This window comes from Rhamphochromis sp. 'chilingali', assembly GCF_963969265.1.
Source record: "Rhamphochromis sp. 'chilingali' genome assembly, chromosome: 3".
Lineage (NCBI taxonomy): Eukaryota > Metazoa > Chordata > Actinopteri > Cichliformes > Cichlidae > Rhamphochromis > Rhamphochromis sp. 'chilingali'.
In genome coordinates, this window is record NC_137931.1 from 2421186 (window position 1) to 2438378 (window position 17193).

The 17193-nt window shown below is 43.8% G+C and overlaps 1 protein-coding gene across 5 annotated transcripts in view; it reads right to left on the bottom strand.

The window, feature by feature from the left end:
• Positions 1 to 17193, bottom strand: part of dmd (dystrophin) — a 308778-nt gene that overhangs the window by 21642 nt on the left and 269943 nt on the right. For all 5 annotated transcript variants that reach the window (XM_080877233.1, XM_080877231.1, XM_080877230.1 and 2 more), the window contains 8 exons: positions 12107 to 12168; positions 11758 to 11832; positions 8370 to 8571; positions 8186 to 8271; positions 7867 to 8024; positions 7047 to 7213; positions 5751 to 5862; positions 5516 to 5652 (listed from right to left, as the gene is read on the bottom strand). In XM_080877233.1, coding sequence (XP_080733359.1) covers positions 5516 to 5652; positions 5751 to 5862; positions 7047 to 7213; positions 7867 to 8024; positions 8186 to 8271; positions 8370 to 8571; positions 11758 to 11832; positions 12107 to 12168 — 999 coding nt within the window. The remainder of the gene's footprint in view (positions 1 to 5515; positions 5653 to 5750; positions 5863 to 7046; positions 7214 to 7866; positions 8025 to 8185; positions 8272 to 8369; positions 8572 to 11757; positions 11833 to 12106; positions 12169 to 17193) is intronic.

The following is a 17193-nucleotide window of genomic DNA, read 5'->3' on the forward strand; positions in this document are numbered from 1 at the left end:
AAACATCTTTTAGTCTACTGGAGTCGAAGTTTGACGAAGTCCGCTCTGCGGTGGAAGACCATGGCCAGCGGCTCGGATCTCTAGAGCTAGCAGCGGACGACTTAAGCCAGCGGGTTAGAGATCTCGAGGACGTTTGTTCCAATCTCAGCGAATCCAACACTAAACTCCTGGCTAAAGTTACAGACTTAGAAAGCCGAAGTAGGCGCCAGAACCTGCGTATCCTGGGACTCGAGGAGGGCGTTGAAGGTGGGCATCCCACAGAATTCTTTGCAGATTTGCTCTGTGAGGTTTTCGGGAAGGAGAGGCTCCCGACCCGCCCGGAGATCGACAGGGCCCACCGTATACCTGCCGCTAAGCCAGCCCCAGGTCAGAGACCGCGACCCGTAATTATACGCCTTCATCGGTACCAGGTAAAGGACTTTCTTATCCGGGAGGCCCGGCGAGGAGGGACACTAGAATACCATGGTCGGCAGATCCGCGTGGTGGAGGATTACTGCCCGGAAGTTTTGAGCAAGCGAGTGGAGTACCGGGAAGTGATGTCCGAGCTGTACAAACGGGGTCTCAAGCCCGCTCTGCTGTATCCTGCACGACTTCGCATCACGTCTCCTGACGGCGCAAGACGCTGGCTTCATTCGGCCGATGAAGCGAGGAGGTACTTGGACGGCCTACCCGCTACAGCCGAATCACCCTGAGAGCCTGCTTATCTGGTGTTGACGTTTGTCCGCGGGTCAGCCCTGTGAGTAGATTGTCCTGGCTATCTTCGTCTCCTGGGATGTGGAAGGACTTTCGTTCATATCCAGGCATTACCGACGTCTCTTCCTTTTTTTTTTCTTCCCCCCCTTCTTCTCTGCTATTTACTAGCTGGGGGGCTATTCATATCTCATTGCTTCTATTGTCCCCAAAGTTGATCATTGGTTCTGTTGTGGTTCTATGGTGACTGCTTTAACAAATTTCTACTGCTCATAGAGGAGTGTTGTGCTTACTGTAATCATCGTTATGGGAGCTAAAGTCTGTTCTTAGTGTTAGACAGGAAGAGTTTATTGTTCTGGAGGGTACACAATGTGTGTTTTGGAGAGCTTGCTGCTTTTTTCCTTGGCAGCTGTCTTGTGGGTGGGGGGGTGGATGGGGAATGGGGGGAGGGGGGAGACATCCTTCAGAGCCGGGGTGGTTTTATGTTGTTTTGTCAAGTTGGGGGATCCGGGAACCATTCTACTCTCTGTTTTAGTCGCTTGCTTGTCATTTTTTTTGTACTCTGTTTTCAGCTGCACCTGTTTTCTTACATTTTCAGTGCGGGACTATGGGTAGTCGCTTGAACTTTGTAAGCTGGAATGTCAAAGGTTTAAACCACCCTGTTAAAAGAAGGAAGGTGCTCTCACACATAAAGCAGTTTAAAGCAGCTGTTGTCTTTCTTCAAGAAACACATCTCCGTGATTCGGATAACTCTCGTCTTATGTCCCGATGGGCAGGGCAGCACTTTCATTCCACCTTTCAGGCTAAGGCCAGAGGCGTTTCTATTCTAATTGACCAAAATATTCCTTTTGAGGAACATAATGTAATTTCTGATACGAGTGGCCGGTACGTTTTTGTTTCGGGTAAGCTCTGTAATACGAAAGTTGTGTTGGCCAACATATATGCCCCTAATATTGATAATGTAGCTTTCTTCCAGCGTGCTTTCTCGTTGTTGCCTGATCTGAGCTCATATTCTCTTATACTTGGTGGTGACCTCAACTGTTGGCTGGACCCTGTGTTAGACCGATCCTCCCCGAATCCCTGCACTGTCAGTAAATCTGCTCTTTTCATCCAATCCTTTTTATCTAACTGTGGTGTCTCTGATGTTTGGCGCTGCTTACACCCCCACGGAAGAGAGTATTCTTTTTTCTCACAGGTACACCACACTTATTCTAGGATCGATTATTTTCTTATTCATAAGCAGCTGACTCCATGGGTCCGATCCTGTGAATACCAGACCATAGTGATATCAGACCATTCCCCTGTTGTGCTATCAATGAGTTTCCCAGACATCCCTCAATCCAGACGACACTGGCGTTTTAATTCGACTCTCCTGGCAGATGTAAACTTCCTGGAATTCATGAAAGAACAAATAAACTTGTTTCTTAAAACGAATACCGTAGGAGAAACTTCTAGCTTAATAATTTGGGATACGCTAAAAGCCTTTCTTAGGGGACAGGTTATTTCCTATACTGCTAATATGAAGAAGAAGGCCTGTATAGAACGACTCGATTTAGTCAACCGAATCAAAGAAATAGATCTGCTCTATGCTAAGGTAAAAAGCCCAGACCTATACAATAAGCGCGTGGAGCTTCAGACTAAATTTGAGCTCCTCTCAACGCACTCAATTGAACGTCAGCTCCTGAAGAGTAAGAGTTTGTTTTATATTCATAGCGATAAATCGGGTAAGATGCTTGCCAGCCAGTTAAGGGGCTTCCAGGCAAAACAACATATCACGAAGATTAGAATGGCTAATGGTAATATCACTTCGGACCCTTCCAAAATTAATGATACGTTTAGGGCTTTTTACTCCCAACTTTACACCTCCAAATTCCCGCAGGAAAACACTTTAATGGATAACTTTCTAAAGACTTTGAATGTACCTATGCTTTCCTCTGATAGTAAAAACAGATTGGATGAACCCATCACGCCAGAGGAGCTGAGCGCAGCCATCTCCTCATTGCAGCCTGGGAAATCCCCTGGCCCTGACGGCTTTCCTGTAGAATTTTTCAAAGCATTCTCACCCTTGCTTTTACCTCAACTACATTTAACCCTTTCCGACTCATGGAAGTGTGGTAGACTTCCGCCATCCTTTTACGAGGCAAGTATTGCTCTTGTCCCAAAGAAAGGTAAGGATCCTGTGGAATGCTCATCCTTTAGGCCAATCTCTCTATTAAATGTTGATGCTAAAATTTTGGCCAAGGTTTTGGCGCGTAGGCTGGAAAATATCTTGCCCTCAGTTATATCCGAAGATCAAACAGGCTTCATTAAGAATCGTTACTCTTATTCCAATATCCGCCGACTATTGGATGTATTATACACCCCTTCCAATCAGGGTCCTGAGTGCATTCTCTCCCTAGATGCGGAGAAGGCATTTGATCGGGTAGAGTGGAAACATTTATTCACGATCCTAGATAAATTCAATTTTGGATCGAAATTTATTTCATGGATAAGGTTATTATATATGTGCCCTAACGCTTCAGTTTTTACTAATTCCATACAGTCGCGGCCTTTCAACCTCCAACGAGGAACCCGTCAGGGATGCCCCTTAAGTCCTCTTCTTTTCAATCTGGCTATAGAACCACTCGCCATTGCACTCCGCAGCTGTGGGGAGATCAATGGGATCCGGAGGAAAGGTGCTGAACATAAAGTATCCTTGTATGCCGATGATCTTTTAATTTTTATTTCAAACCCCAAAATATCTGTACCTGCAATGTTATCCATACTTCGCCAATTTGGCCAGTTTTCAGGATACAAGCTCAACCTATGTAAAAGTGAGTTGTTTCCTGTGGATGGAGGGGCACCAGTGTTTGACTATACTACCCTCCCCTTTAGAATAGCAGGGAATCAATTTACATATCTAGGTGTAATTATTACAAGGACACATAAATGTCTCTTCAAAGCGAACTTCCTTCCTCTGTTAAATAATGCAAAAAAACATCTGGCACAGTGGTCCCCTCTCTCCACCTCTTTGGTGGGAAGAATCAACTCAATCAAAATGAATATACTTCCTAAATTTTTGTATCTCTTCCAATTGTTACCAGTATTTATCCCCAAATCCTTCTTTGATTCCTTGGACTCAATTATCTCATCTTATATATGGAGGGGTAAACGCCCTCGATTGAACAAGGCTCAACTCCAAAAACCCAAGAGTCGTGGAGGCCTGGCACTGCCTAACCTTCGATATTACTATTGGTCAGCAAACATGCGCTACATTATATCTTGGCTTTACTTCCACAACAAGGGTAATTGCCCATCCTGGGTGCTCATGGAGTTGAACTCGCCCACAGGCTCTTCTGTCCTGGCCCTGATTGGATCTTCACTCCCCCTTCCCCCAAACAAGACAATCGATAACCCAGTTGTCTGGCACACGGTGAGGGTGTGGGCTCAGATGAGGAAGCATTTTGGATTAACAGGTTTCTCTCTTCTAAGTCCAATTCTTTCTAACCCCCTTTTTCAGCCATCACTATCTGATCCTATATTTCGAGATTGGCATGATAAGGGCATTACATGTTTCAATGATCTATTTTTTGACAATACTTTTGCATCTTTTGCCCAGCTTTCTGAAAAATTTAATCTCCCACGTACACATTTTTTCAGATATTTGCAGACCAGACATTTCCTCCAATCTCAGATTCCAAACTTTCCGGTAGCACCAGCTGCAAGCCCAGGGGATATGCTCCTCACCCTAATCCCAACACGTAAAGGGTTTATCTCTCTTATTTATGACAGGCTGGTGAGCATGAACGGTTCTTCGATAGATCGGATTAAAACGGCCTGGGAACAAGATTTAAATCAGTCCCTGTCTATGGATACATGGGACTTAATACTCAAATTAGTTAATTCCACGTCCCTATGTGCCCGCCACTGTCTTTTACAATTTAAGGTTGTGCATAGGTTCCATCTCTCCAAAGTCAAACTATCCCGTATGTATCCGAACGTTGACCCTACCTGTGATAAGTGTGGGAGTGCGGAGGCTTCCCTTATTCATATGTTCTGGAAGTGCCCTAGCCTCGAAGGATTCTGGAGAGATATATTTCAGACCTTATCCCTACTTGTTGGACACCATATGGATCCTGACCCTTTAGTTGCGCTTTTTGGCACCACTGGAGAGGCTGATGCACGGTTGACCTCGTCACAGCGTTGCATGCTCTCCTTCGCCTCCCTTGTAGCTAGACGTACAATCCTCCTAAGATGGAGGGGTGCCCCTTTGCCCACCCAGGCTCAGTGGCTGAGGGACCTTATGTACTATCTGAGCCTTGAAAAGATCCGGTATGCGATTAGCAACAACAGCGGTAAGTTTTACAAGGTGTGGGGGCAATTCCTGAAATACTTTTCCAGCCTCCAGGCTACAAACCCGACTTCCAGCATTGCTCAGTAAATCCTCCCCCCTTCTTCTTCTTTTTATTTATTTACTTATTTATTTATTTATTTATTGTTAGTCGTTTGTGTGTTTTTCTTATTTTGTTTTTGATTTATCTGTGATGTTGTTTTTATTTGTTTGCTTCTTTTTTCTTGCTTTGTTTGTTTGGTTTTTTCCTTCCTGGTCTGAGGGATAGGGGTTCTAAGCATTGTGGGTAGGGGATAAACTGCTGGAAGCAATTATAAGACATGTGAGTGTGTCATTAATCTGTATTCTGATATTTCAGTTTTAACAGTCGCTGTGAAACTTGCTTGTTTGGTGTTTGTCAATTCTGCGTGTATTTGCTTTTCTTTGTTGCTTCAACTCAATAAAAATATCTTTGAGAAAAAAAAGTGTGTCTCTGTGTGTGTTTGAAAGCCTCACGTTTCCATGTTGTCTCCTTCCAGGATGGTCTGGACGGGCAGGTAGCCCATCCGTGGGTGTTTGGCGAAGTAGCGCTTGGTCCTGAATTTGTTCTTCAGCACCTTGGCAAAGTCCCGGACGTCCTCTCCTGATGTCGTCTGGAGAGAGAGGTAGGACACAAAGATGACATCGTTACCTCCGTAGGAAGAAGCAGACACACACATGCCGTATCAGAACAGATTACTTCTTCACATACCGGGGTGCAGTACTCGACCATGGGGTACTGCATCTTGTGCCCCTTTGCAACACGGCCAGAGAAAAAGCAGCTTTGACAGATGTCATAGTTGAAATGTTTTAGGCTCCGATATCTGGGGGGAAAGAACAGGAGAGAAAAACAAGTGTAAATGAAAGAGAGCAGAGGAGATGAAGAAGCCAGTGGGAAAAAAAGAGAAGGCAAGGGGATCAATACAAGGAGGTAATTTATAGCTCTGCTCTCTCCGAGGTGAGAGAAGTTCAAATTCTTTCAGCCCATGGCCCCAGTGACACATTTATTCTCTGCCTTTGGAAGTCTGTTTAAATTGATCACCGCTCCTGACAAAAGTCAGGGTTAGCCTCCAACAGCATCAGCACCGTGCTTATAGGTCTAAACCTTTGCTATGTAGAATATGTCTCTTATTTCTTACTTACTTTCTATATCCCAAAATTAGTTACTTCACATGCACACAAGGTTAAATAAAACCTGTAGGGACACTATTTGAGATGACATTGGATCTTACAGCCATTTTTAGCTGTGAAACCTTGTTCCCAGACCTCCCACTTGGACTTTTGTCGAATGAAAAGTAACACGTGGGCAGTATAGTGGGGGGGGGATATTTTCTCCTTGAGATATTTCCTCTCAAAGCAAGAAAGAAGAAGCACTGACAGACTAGTTTCAGGTTTATCCGTCTCAAACTGAGCGCTTCAACGCTTGTTTTAAGATATTTGTCACTTATGTAAAGTCTAGATATTATTTTTTATTTCAAGAAATCTTACCAAGTGTAACTTTCTGCACTTGATTGTAATCTATACTCCATAGTTATTTTCTCAAATAAGTACTTCTTCAAACTGGTCTCTTTAGCTTCCAGACATTTAGGAGCGGATGATGCTGTCCCAACTCGGAGACACGGAGCTGCCATCAGATCCAAAATGAACTAAGATTTTTCTTAAACATTTCTCAGTTTGGACATTTTATATGTTTTCTATTTACGGTTTTGATCTGAAACTAATTTTATTCTATTTACATTTACTTTGTACAGGGCAGCCCAAGATTTATAGAATTGTGTTTGGATGAATGCAACTTGTAAGGTTTTGGGTCTTAAATGAAACCATTTGAATATTTTTAGTATTTCAGATTTGCTGATGTGAGCAGGTTCTGGACCTGAGACTAAGAATGCCAAGACTCACAGTCATGGCATTCTTAGTCTATATACACACATGAGTCTTTAATACTATGAGAATTCTTTGCATTGTAAAACAGATTGCAATACTGCAGCAACTGTTAAAATGCACCGACCTGAAGCCGATGATTGGACATTCCTTGCAGATGTTGCACTTGGCCTGGTGTTTGGCGGTCTCTGCAGCAGCGACACGATGAAGGACAGGTAGCCACACCATGGACTGAGGCTCCAGGCGCATCCAGTCCAGGAACATGGTGGCCTCAAGCTCAGGCTTGTTGTTGGCCTGAAATAACAACATGACAGGTTACGGTGTTACAGTTTTTTCTCAGAAATCTGGAAAAGAAGAAAAGAAAAGTGGCCCTAATCCTCTTCCGTAAGCGTCCACAAGTTTCAAGATTTCATTTTCAAATTTTGTGTGATCCCATAACAGCTCGAGCTGATTACATTTTTATCCAACGTCAAAGGCAAGGTCACAACAAATGTAAAGGAAGAAAAGAAAATTGGAAACGACAGCAACTCAGCCATGATATGGTCGAGGAGGGTCAGCTGACGTTGAGGCGCGTTAGTGTGCAGAGGTCGCCAACTTTCTGCAGTCAACAGCTAAAAACCGTACATGTGACCTTCAGATTAGCTCATAACAGTACATAGAGAGCTTGGAATGGGTTGTAATCCTGAGCTACACCCACACATTTGCGATGGCTGTAGAGCAGGACGAGCAGCCATCTGCTAATCAGGTTGGTGATTCGATCCCTGGCTTCACCAGTCTGAATGCCAAATATCCCTGGACAAGATACTACCCCAAGTTGCTCTCCCATGCATCCATTGTAGTGTGAATGTGTGTGAATGTTACTGTGGTATTAAGTGGTATTGAGCACTTAAAGCATAGTAAAAAGCGCTGTGTGAATGTGTGAATGAGGCAAGCCTCACGAAACGTACAAACTGAAAGCAGCTGCGGACGGAGGGCTCAATGTTGGAGCCGCCGAAGGAGGCGACCTCGCCAAGTTGTCGGGGGATCTGAATGGAGTCGTGCAGAAGGAGCCCCAGTCGACGCTGGTCACAGAATCCCGTTGCACTGGCAACCTGCCGGAACAGGACTAGAGAGGACGAGGCAGAGAAAATACGAGAGGTCGGAAAAAGGAGAGAAAGTCCACACAAGGATTTTCCTTTTTTATGATTTTATTTGTGAGATGAAATATAAGCAAGTACTTATTATTAGGACACAACAATGGCAGAAAAACATTGCACATTGACTTACATCTGTATTTATCCTCCAAATGAGCCTTGCAGAGTGAGATGATGCCAGTTTTGAATGACAGAGATCTGATCTTTCCGGTGCGACCGCTGCCAACCAACAAAAAGAGACGGTTTAGAGCACGCTGGATCTGAATCATCCGAGAAACACTACGTGTTTAAGCGCTCGCTCAGGGTGCTGCACGTACGTGTCGTAGACGTTAAGCAGCCAGTTGAGGCACATGTCAACGCAGAGCGGGACACTGACCAAGTGGGAGTGGTTCTGCTCAAGTCGCTGGTAGAGGCTCGTGAGACAGGCGACCAGCTGAGAGATGTCCAGCAGCTGCTCGTTCTGCTTCAAACCGTGCTGGTCAAATATCTCACAAGCTGCCGGCATGCTCAACAGGTCCACTAAACACAAGACACACAGGCAGGGGCACGGTTAGTCAGTACACACACATCTATGGGCGTCTTCCAGCCTGAGTCAGCTCAGACCTCCATGTCCAACGTTTCCTGGAGACTGCTGCCTGTCTCGAGCAACGGTAAGGTGTCCCATTAGCATCTTTATCGAGTGTTTTTCTATCTGTGGTTTTACTGCATTAGCAGTGTGTTTGGGATGATGCTGATCATGCTGAGATATGTCAGAATTTAGGCCAGTTGTTGCTTTCAAATCACCTTGTTGGTGCAAAAACACTATTTTGTGTATTTCTAACATTGTTATCGTTGGTACTTTTTGTCACTTCAACTAAAGAATTGAAACAAATTGTGTTTTTGAGCAACTGACATTTTAAGCCAACAGCTCTTTGGGAATCACCCTGTTGGTGATTATACCAGTCAAACTGTTAACTTTGGCATGTTTGACAGAATTAACCAGTTGCTGCTGATGCTAGTAAGAAAGTACCTAAAAATAGTAAAGATAGATCACTGTTATTTGTCTCAACAAGTCTGTTATGTGTGAACAATATTCGTTGACCCTTGGGTTAGGTTTGAAAAATGAATCTGTGTGTCTTCAACCTGGCTCAGCAAACAACACCAAAGCAAATACAGGTGAAAAGTGCAGATGGACTAAAAAGGGGGAGAAGATACACATGCCAATTTAGAAAGAAAACTTTGCAAGATCCCAGAAAGCCTGAAAAATTACATCTCAAACCCACTTTAAAAAAATACAAGAAGGTTTGGCTCCTTGGAAGCAAAAGATAAAGAAATGAGGAAAGAAGAAAGAAATGAGCAGTGGCTCAAACCTGCTACACAGCGCTGCACTTGGTGTGGAATGCATACAAAACAGCTAGCAGCAAGGCACGAGCTATGTATCTGTTTACTGTTTAATAAGAGTTCACAGTGAGCCACGCTGCTTATCACAACAATGTTCACAACAATGTGAAGAAAAATAAACTGGGCCAATATGACATGTTTGTTAATACAGAGACACACATGTTAATGTGATCCTGGGCTCCCACTCAGAGACACAGGTCTCCCACTCAGAGACACGGGTCTCCCAGTGTCCAGCATTCAGAGGCTGCCTGAGGACTCATGTGAGAGAAAACCTGCTCACACAGACATGTAGAGCCAAATACTGTCAATAAGGCCTCTGAATGTTCTGAAGACAGTTAAACCTGTCAGGTAGTGACGTCCAGCAGGTGCAGCTCCATGAACACACACAGCTGTGGATTCCAGCTGCTTCGTAGTTCTGCAAACTTTGACAGAGTCGAGCTTTTCAGTTCAATCAGCTGCATTTCGATGTCCTCTGTGTCCAGCAGGTTAAAGAGAGACAAATCCAGCTGCTCATTAAAGCTTCTGGTTTGATCTGTCTCGAGTCTACGGATGTATCTGTGTATCTCCGTGGTGCTGATGCTGCGCTGAGCGGACAGCTGCTGAAGCTTTTGAAGAGTCGGAATGTGGAAATTTCAACATCGCTTGAAAAAACTGTGAGCTAGCAACGTCGCTCTCACCGGTAGGCTAAGTTTTAGCCAGTTACAAGTTGAATGTGGCAGTTGGGGTTGTTGGCTAAGAGACCGTCATTAAGAAGCGGCACAACTAATGTGTCTACGCGAGCTAATTTGCGATGTGCACCAGTGGTGGCCCGGCCATTTTTAAAAAAAAAAATCCACTTTCTGCGTGTCGTGACATCAGTTAACCCTTCGCATGCTGCGGCACGAGTGCCCGGGGTTGCGACCCCAGCATTATGCTATTATAAACATAGTAAAAGCTTTAAAAACATGTGTCACACTGACCATGAGAATGCGAGTGAGAAAGGAAACCATTCATTGTATCATTGTGGTCACTGGACTGCTTCAGTCATGTTAGTTCACTTGACTGCAATTTGCAACTATAGCCAGAAATGGCTCCAATCTTCTGTAGCTGTCGCCATGCTCTGTTAGCACATGGTGTTGACACATGATTACGCGCTGTGGGTCAGCTCACTGTCACAAACATGCAATCTGTTTTTTTAAGCTAGCATCCCATCAATATTTATTGACATGAATACTCGTGAAATGTACAACTGTGCTTAGGCTCTAAAGTTCGGTGAATGTATCTCGCCTTGCCAGAGGTGACAACAATACCAGCTACACTAATTCAGCTGTATCAATCCAGGGGGTGGATGTGGACATTGTGGAGGACTGTAAATACCTTGGAGTACACTTGGACAATAAACTGGACTGGGCTAAAAACACCACAGCACTTTACAGGAAGAGCCAGGGGTGTCTCTTTTTTCTGAGGCGACTGAGGTCCTTCAACATCTGTCGGACAATGCTGAGGATTTTCTATGAGTCTGTTGTGGCCAGTGCGATCCTCTATGCTGTTGCATGCTGGGGGAGCAGGCTGAGGGTCGCAGATGCCAACAGACTAAATAAACTGATCTGCAAGGCCGGTAATGTTGTGGGGATGGAGCTGGACTCCCTTAAGGTGGTGTTGGAGAGGCGGATGTTGTCCAAGATAAAGACAACGTTGGGTAACACCTCCCACCCACTCCATGACGTGCTGGCTAGCCACAGGAGCACGTTCAGTGAGAGACTGAGACTACCCATGATGCACCACTGACTGACACAGGAAGTCATTCCTGCCTGTGGCTCCCTGTACAACTGCTCCACCTAACACACTGTGAACACTGCAATAGCTACACCCTCTTGCACTCTCTCTTTTCTACTCAGTCATGTTGCTGTCAATATTCTTGATATTTATAATCACCTCTGTTAATCCTTGATGTTTATTATTGAGCGATTTGTATATATCGTGCTATTTATTAAATTTGTAAATCTGTAACAGATAGTCTAGTCTGTTACTGCACTGGAGCAACTGTAACCCACATAATTCCCTGAGGGATTAATAAAGTATTCTGATTCTGATACACTTAAATTACAAACAGCTTGCATTCTGTAGAATAAACACTCACATGGACACACAGGCCGAGTCAGAGAGTAAAAGAGTAATAGTGCAGAGAAGGTCAAGACAAAATTCAGAGAGAGCAGAAAGAGAAGGAGGTGTGGGAGGGTATCAACACAACAACAGACACACTTGTGTTGGGAGGAAAGGACTTAAACCCAGAGGCAAAGTGTGACACAGATGCAGGAGAAGTGTACAGACAGAAAGTGTACTTACAGCAGAGAGCCTTCTGCAAGCGTCTGAGCTTCATGGCTGTGCGGTAGGCTGAGAACCGAACATTGTTCAGATCGGCTAGAGAAAGGAATACGAGGAAGAGAGCATTAGTTTTATCAGTGTTTTCACTTCAGCCAGTAGTGCTTCTTCAGTTCAGTTCAGTTCTATGTCTATAACAGCCACCTCGAAGGTGCTTAGTACGGCAGAAATCCTACAGTAACACAGAGAATCAGACGACCCCCAATGACCAAGCATCTTTTTCCATCTTCTCCAGTATGTGGATCATGTGGCACCTGTTTCAAAGACTTTAGTCAAAAAGAGCAAAAACGTCCATAAGCAGGAAGTTTCTCACCCAAAGACTGGTAGAGCTCAGCCATCTTGGGATGGTCCCAGCATGTTGTCTGGGTCTGATGGCTAGAAGGGGACAGAGAGGCAACACATGAGTGAAATGCACATCAGCCATCACAAAGAAGTGTTGGTTAGGCTGACGTACCAGCCTATATTCAGAGGCTACATGTAAAGAGCAGTGATTTCAAGGTTTATGCATAATACAGTATTCAGTAAGTAACAATTACACCCGCAAGTTCTTTTAATCCAAGTATGGAGACACGCAGTCTTGAACGCAAAAAATGATGATCGCGCTCGTTTGGTTTTGATGTCGTGTTGTCAAAGCCACTGTGACAGAACAGGTTCACAGACAACACTGTCCCACATAATGTTTTTATTTCACTGTAAAAGCCTTTTCATTGGAAAAGTAAGGAGTGTGCTTTTTTTAAGCCTGCACGGTCGCCCAACCAAAGCACGTTTTCCAGGTGAAACTCATCTTCTGCTTCTTCATGTGCACCAAGCAGATGACGAAGCCTAAATAAATCTGACTGAGCCCAGTAATAAAGACATATAGCAGTGTGTATATAGTTAAATAGTGCTGTGAGTGGTACATTTACATGCAAGAAGATGGGAAATCCTTTGAGAGGAACAAAAAATAAACCTCAGTAAATGAGTTGGATTCATTTGAACAAAATTAAAAACATGAATTTAGACTCCTCTCGCTATCATAATATTCAAAAAGAACAAAGCGCAGCATCTTCATCTCCGCTGTGTCAGGAAAGGACGACACAGCCAGAACGAGCTAAATGGTTGCTGTGTCATTCGCCCCTCGTGACTGCCACTTCAAAGAGGCTCTGCTCTGTGTGTGTTTGTGTGCTGAAGATAAACAGACTGACGCACATTTGTGTGACTTCAGAAAACAATGAGTGATATGTGTGGTGTGTAGAAGAAGAACAATATGATAGCTAAAGGATTTGCATGTCCATCACTGTATCTGCCTTCTGAAGGGTATAATAATGAACTAATTCAACGTTTATCTGAAACTTTCATACTTGGTGAAATGAAAAACTGGCCATGCAACCTTTTCAGTGTCACAGAGCTCAATGTGATCGCCAGACACAAAGAAACGGGCCGACAAAATTCAGATAAAGACAAAAGAAATGGAGGCTACCAACGACACCTGGTCAGAAATGAGCAGCTGGGCTGAGCAGGAACATAAATGGACAAACTTAAGTCAGGTCCTTCTCATGCAAGTTTACATGGTGCTAAATTCTGCAGGAATATTAGGAATGTGTGATCTTATCCCAAAGTTAACACAAAGCTTCCATCTCTCCATCCATGCTCATGATTACATTCATTTAACTCATTACTTTTCATTTTTTAATGACACTGTGATCCGTTTTTAAACTGATCCTTTCAGTTTTAAATACTTTTAACGATAACCAGTAAACAGTCACTGACTCTGTCATGGTCCGTGGCTCTGTGTCTGAGGAGTGTGTGGGATGCCCGGTGGCCACACCCCCGGGCTGGGCCATCACGCCTGCATCCCATTCCAGGCGCCAGGAGGACTATTTAACCCTGCGCTGACGGCTGCTCCACGCCAGTCCGTTAGTCACCCTCAGTGGTTACTAGGCTCCCTGCAAAGCTTTGTATATATCTAAGTGTTACATGAACTGTGTTAACTCTGCCTCCGTGTGCCCAGGTTGCTACGTTTTGTATCTGCCATCTGCCCGTCCTCCTGCCTGCTCGGATCTCTAAGTGCACCATCCGCCCTCGTCCCTGCCTCCTCTGATTCGCTTTCCACGGACACGCTTCCCCCATCTCGAGCCCCACGGTCCGGCTCTGATCGTAAGAATTGCTACAGCCCTGTTTAGTAACGTCCCTCATTCTCCCTGCTCAGTAGTAATCTTCTCCTCCTTCTCTTGCAGCCTCCCACGGTCCTGATTACGGCTTCTCTGTGTAATTTGTCTTCCCGGTTTCCTTCAGTTCTGCCATTTTGCTTCCTTGGTTGTTCCGGGTCAGCTTTTGTTAAAACAATAAAATGTGTACTTGCTCGCATTGAGTCTGTTTTTGGATCCCGCTTGTGTGCACGAACTGCGGTTCATGACAGCGTCGATCCCCAGCTCCTCCAACCACCCCCCCTACAGTCCTTGCACACTTGTGCACCTTGTAGAAAACAGTTTTGTTTGATAAAGAAAGAAAACAGAGGAGCTGAAAAACTAGGCGAGAACAAGAAGAGGAAAACTACAAATTGTCCCACCAATATGTGTTAAATTAACTAAGACGTTAGCTGTTAGCACCGTCAACAGTAGTACCAGCAACAAGTAGTAACAGGTCGCTGGATACTAGTCATCAGTTAAGCGAGCTGTGGAGAAATGCAGGGGGAGGGACAGCAGCCCCAACCACTCAGCGAGAAAGACAGAGGGTGTAATTAACGTGGTAAGAACATCGATGGAGGGAAAGATTTCATTAAGTAAAATAATTGACTACAAAAATTGTTCATCAAATAAACTGAAAAATGTACATTCATGTTGTATTTGTATGCATAAACTATTATTATATAACTTAATTTGTTTCATTTATACATTTCTTTTCTTTTGCACTTTACCATTGCTTTGAGAAATTGCACAAATTTATTGACTGGACCATCTGGGCTCTTCAGACCGATCATGATGGGCCAGGACTGGGAACCGATCCATTTACCAGCTAAAAGACCAACTGTGATTCAGCTCCACGTGTTCTTATCAGAATCAATACGATATGTACAAATAAGCGACTTGTGGCTGTCACACAAGAAATAACATTTGATATAATATCTTGGGACAATTTATATTTCACATGCTAACATGACAGGCAGCTAGGTTACGTAGCACTATGTGGCAACAAGTGCAAGAACGTGTGTGAGTTCTTGGGGATCTCTGTCATAAACCTACCTGTAACTAAATCACAGCTATCGAGGGTTGGAGGTCTTATTTGATGACATGATATTCTTCTACTGAAGTCCAAACAGCAGACTTAAGTAGAGAAGCCTGCAGTACCTGAGAGCGTGCATCACGCCATCATTGCCATTTTCCTCACAGGTTTGCACAGCATGACTTCTATAGCCAAACTGTCAACACATCTTCCTGTCACAATCTGAGGGACGACATTCAACGTGATCTGAGATGTGGTGCAATGTCTGTACATCTTTTCTAGAATTTCATTAACAGTCTGTCCAGCAAACCTCACGTGCATCTGACAAAACCACCTGTTATTAGGTTCACAGAGCAAACAAACTTTCACAATGGCATTTCTTCACTCCTACAACATACCAGCCAGAACACTGGGTTCATAGTTCACAATGCCTCAGAACACTAGGAGGTGCTCGCGGCAGGACAGGGAGCAGAAACAAAGCTGCAGTGTGTAGGAAAGGCTAAGGAAAAGACCGCACAAAACTCCGGTCATTAGCCTTTTCCTCACAAATGCCAGGTTTGTTGTGAACAAAACGGATGAGCTGAGGCTACAGTTGGAAGACAATAGACTCACTGAGGACTGTTGCGCTTTGATAATCTTTATCCTGCATTACCTGATGCAGTTGTGAAGCTAACGAGTCATATCCTACACCGCTTAAACTGAAACCAGAACTCACGAAAACAATGACGTGGAGATATCTGCATTTATATTCATGAAAAATTAGCCAATAATACTTAAGACTGCAGTCAGTCGCTGCCCTCCACACTTAGAATATTTGACAGTTAAATGCAGACCCCTTGTCCTCCACTGTGGGATCACAGCAGTGATCAGGATAGCTGAGTATTTGACAAATACTAAAGCTAACTTGGTCCTTAGCCTCCTACATGTTGCCATTAGTAGCTGAATATACCCAGAAGCAGCACACATAATAGCTGGGAACATCAGTCTTTTAGTGCGCCCCAAATTCCATCAGCATTTTAACTGTTACACACGGGAAAAACACACGGGATAAAGTCTATTCCAAAGATTAAGCATATACAGAGCCATACAAACAGCTCACCTGGGCCAGTTGGACCAAAGTAAAGAAAACCGCTGCCCTCTACTTCAAAAACTGTTAAAACGTTGCCTGATGGTTCCTCCTCTCAGCTGCAAAACTGTTTTGAGAATACAGACTGGAGTATCGATGAATCTCAGGACCTGGATGAGGACACTGCATCCATACTCTTCTACATCAAGCATGTCACAACCTTGTGCAGCGGCACAGCACACAGTGAAGAGGCACAACGGTCCTCCAAGACCATGGTGCTACATATGACATATAACAGACAATCAACACAAATTGCACAAAAAACCCCAAAACAAAGACAGTGCAACAGCATGATACAGACACAAGACCGTGCAGACGCAACAGAAATGTGCAAAAGACTGAGTACTGTGCAAAAAAAGTCATTTGGTGTATGAAGGCGTGCGTGTATGTGTCAGTCCAAGCACTAACTGTGTATGCCCACCAAATATATTGAATGACAAAAACGGTCAGGACCTTGCTGAGAAACAAAAACACTGCTTTCAGGCCTGCTGAGGTGTGCAGTACAGTCCAGGCAAACCCGGAAATGGGAATGAGACAGGGCAAGCTGGATTATACAAATACAATTGAGGACAACCTCTGCAGCAATAACTTGAGGATGGTGCGGCCAAAATATCACTAAAAACCCAGACCTTAGGGCTGCTCGATTATGGCAAAAATGATAATCACGATTATTTTCACTGAAATTGAGATCTCGATTATTTGACAATATTTATTTAACCCTTTAAGACCTACTATAGAACCAAGTCCGCCAGAGCTTATATTATATTTTTACATGTTGTAGTGCCATTTATGGGAGCATTTCAAGTTGCTATACAACTGTTATAGCCCATATTTTAATAATATGTATGCATTAAGTCCATAGTAACTACATTAATTGCAAAAAAGTGCAATAAACTACAAAAAAAAATTGAAAATCGTTTTTGGTTTTTTTACATGTATTTCTACTTGGAGAAATTTAAGAGGTTTATCCCTCAAAACTTTAAATACAAAAAGTTGCACAAACTAGTTTACAACAACAGGAAATTTATTTTGAGTGTCTTCATAGTTTTATTTTGGAGATACAGCAATTTTTA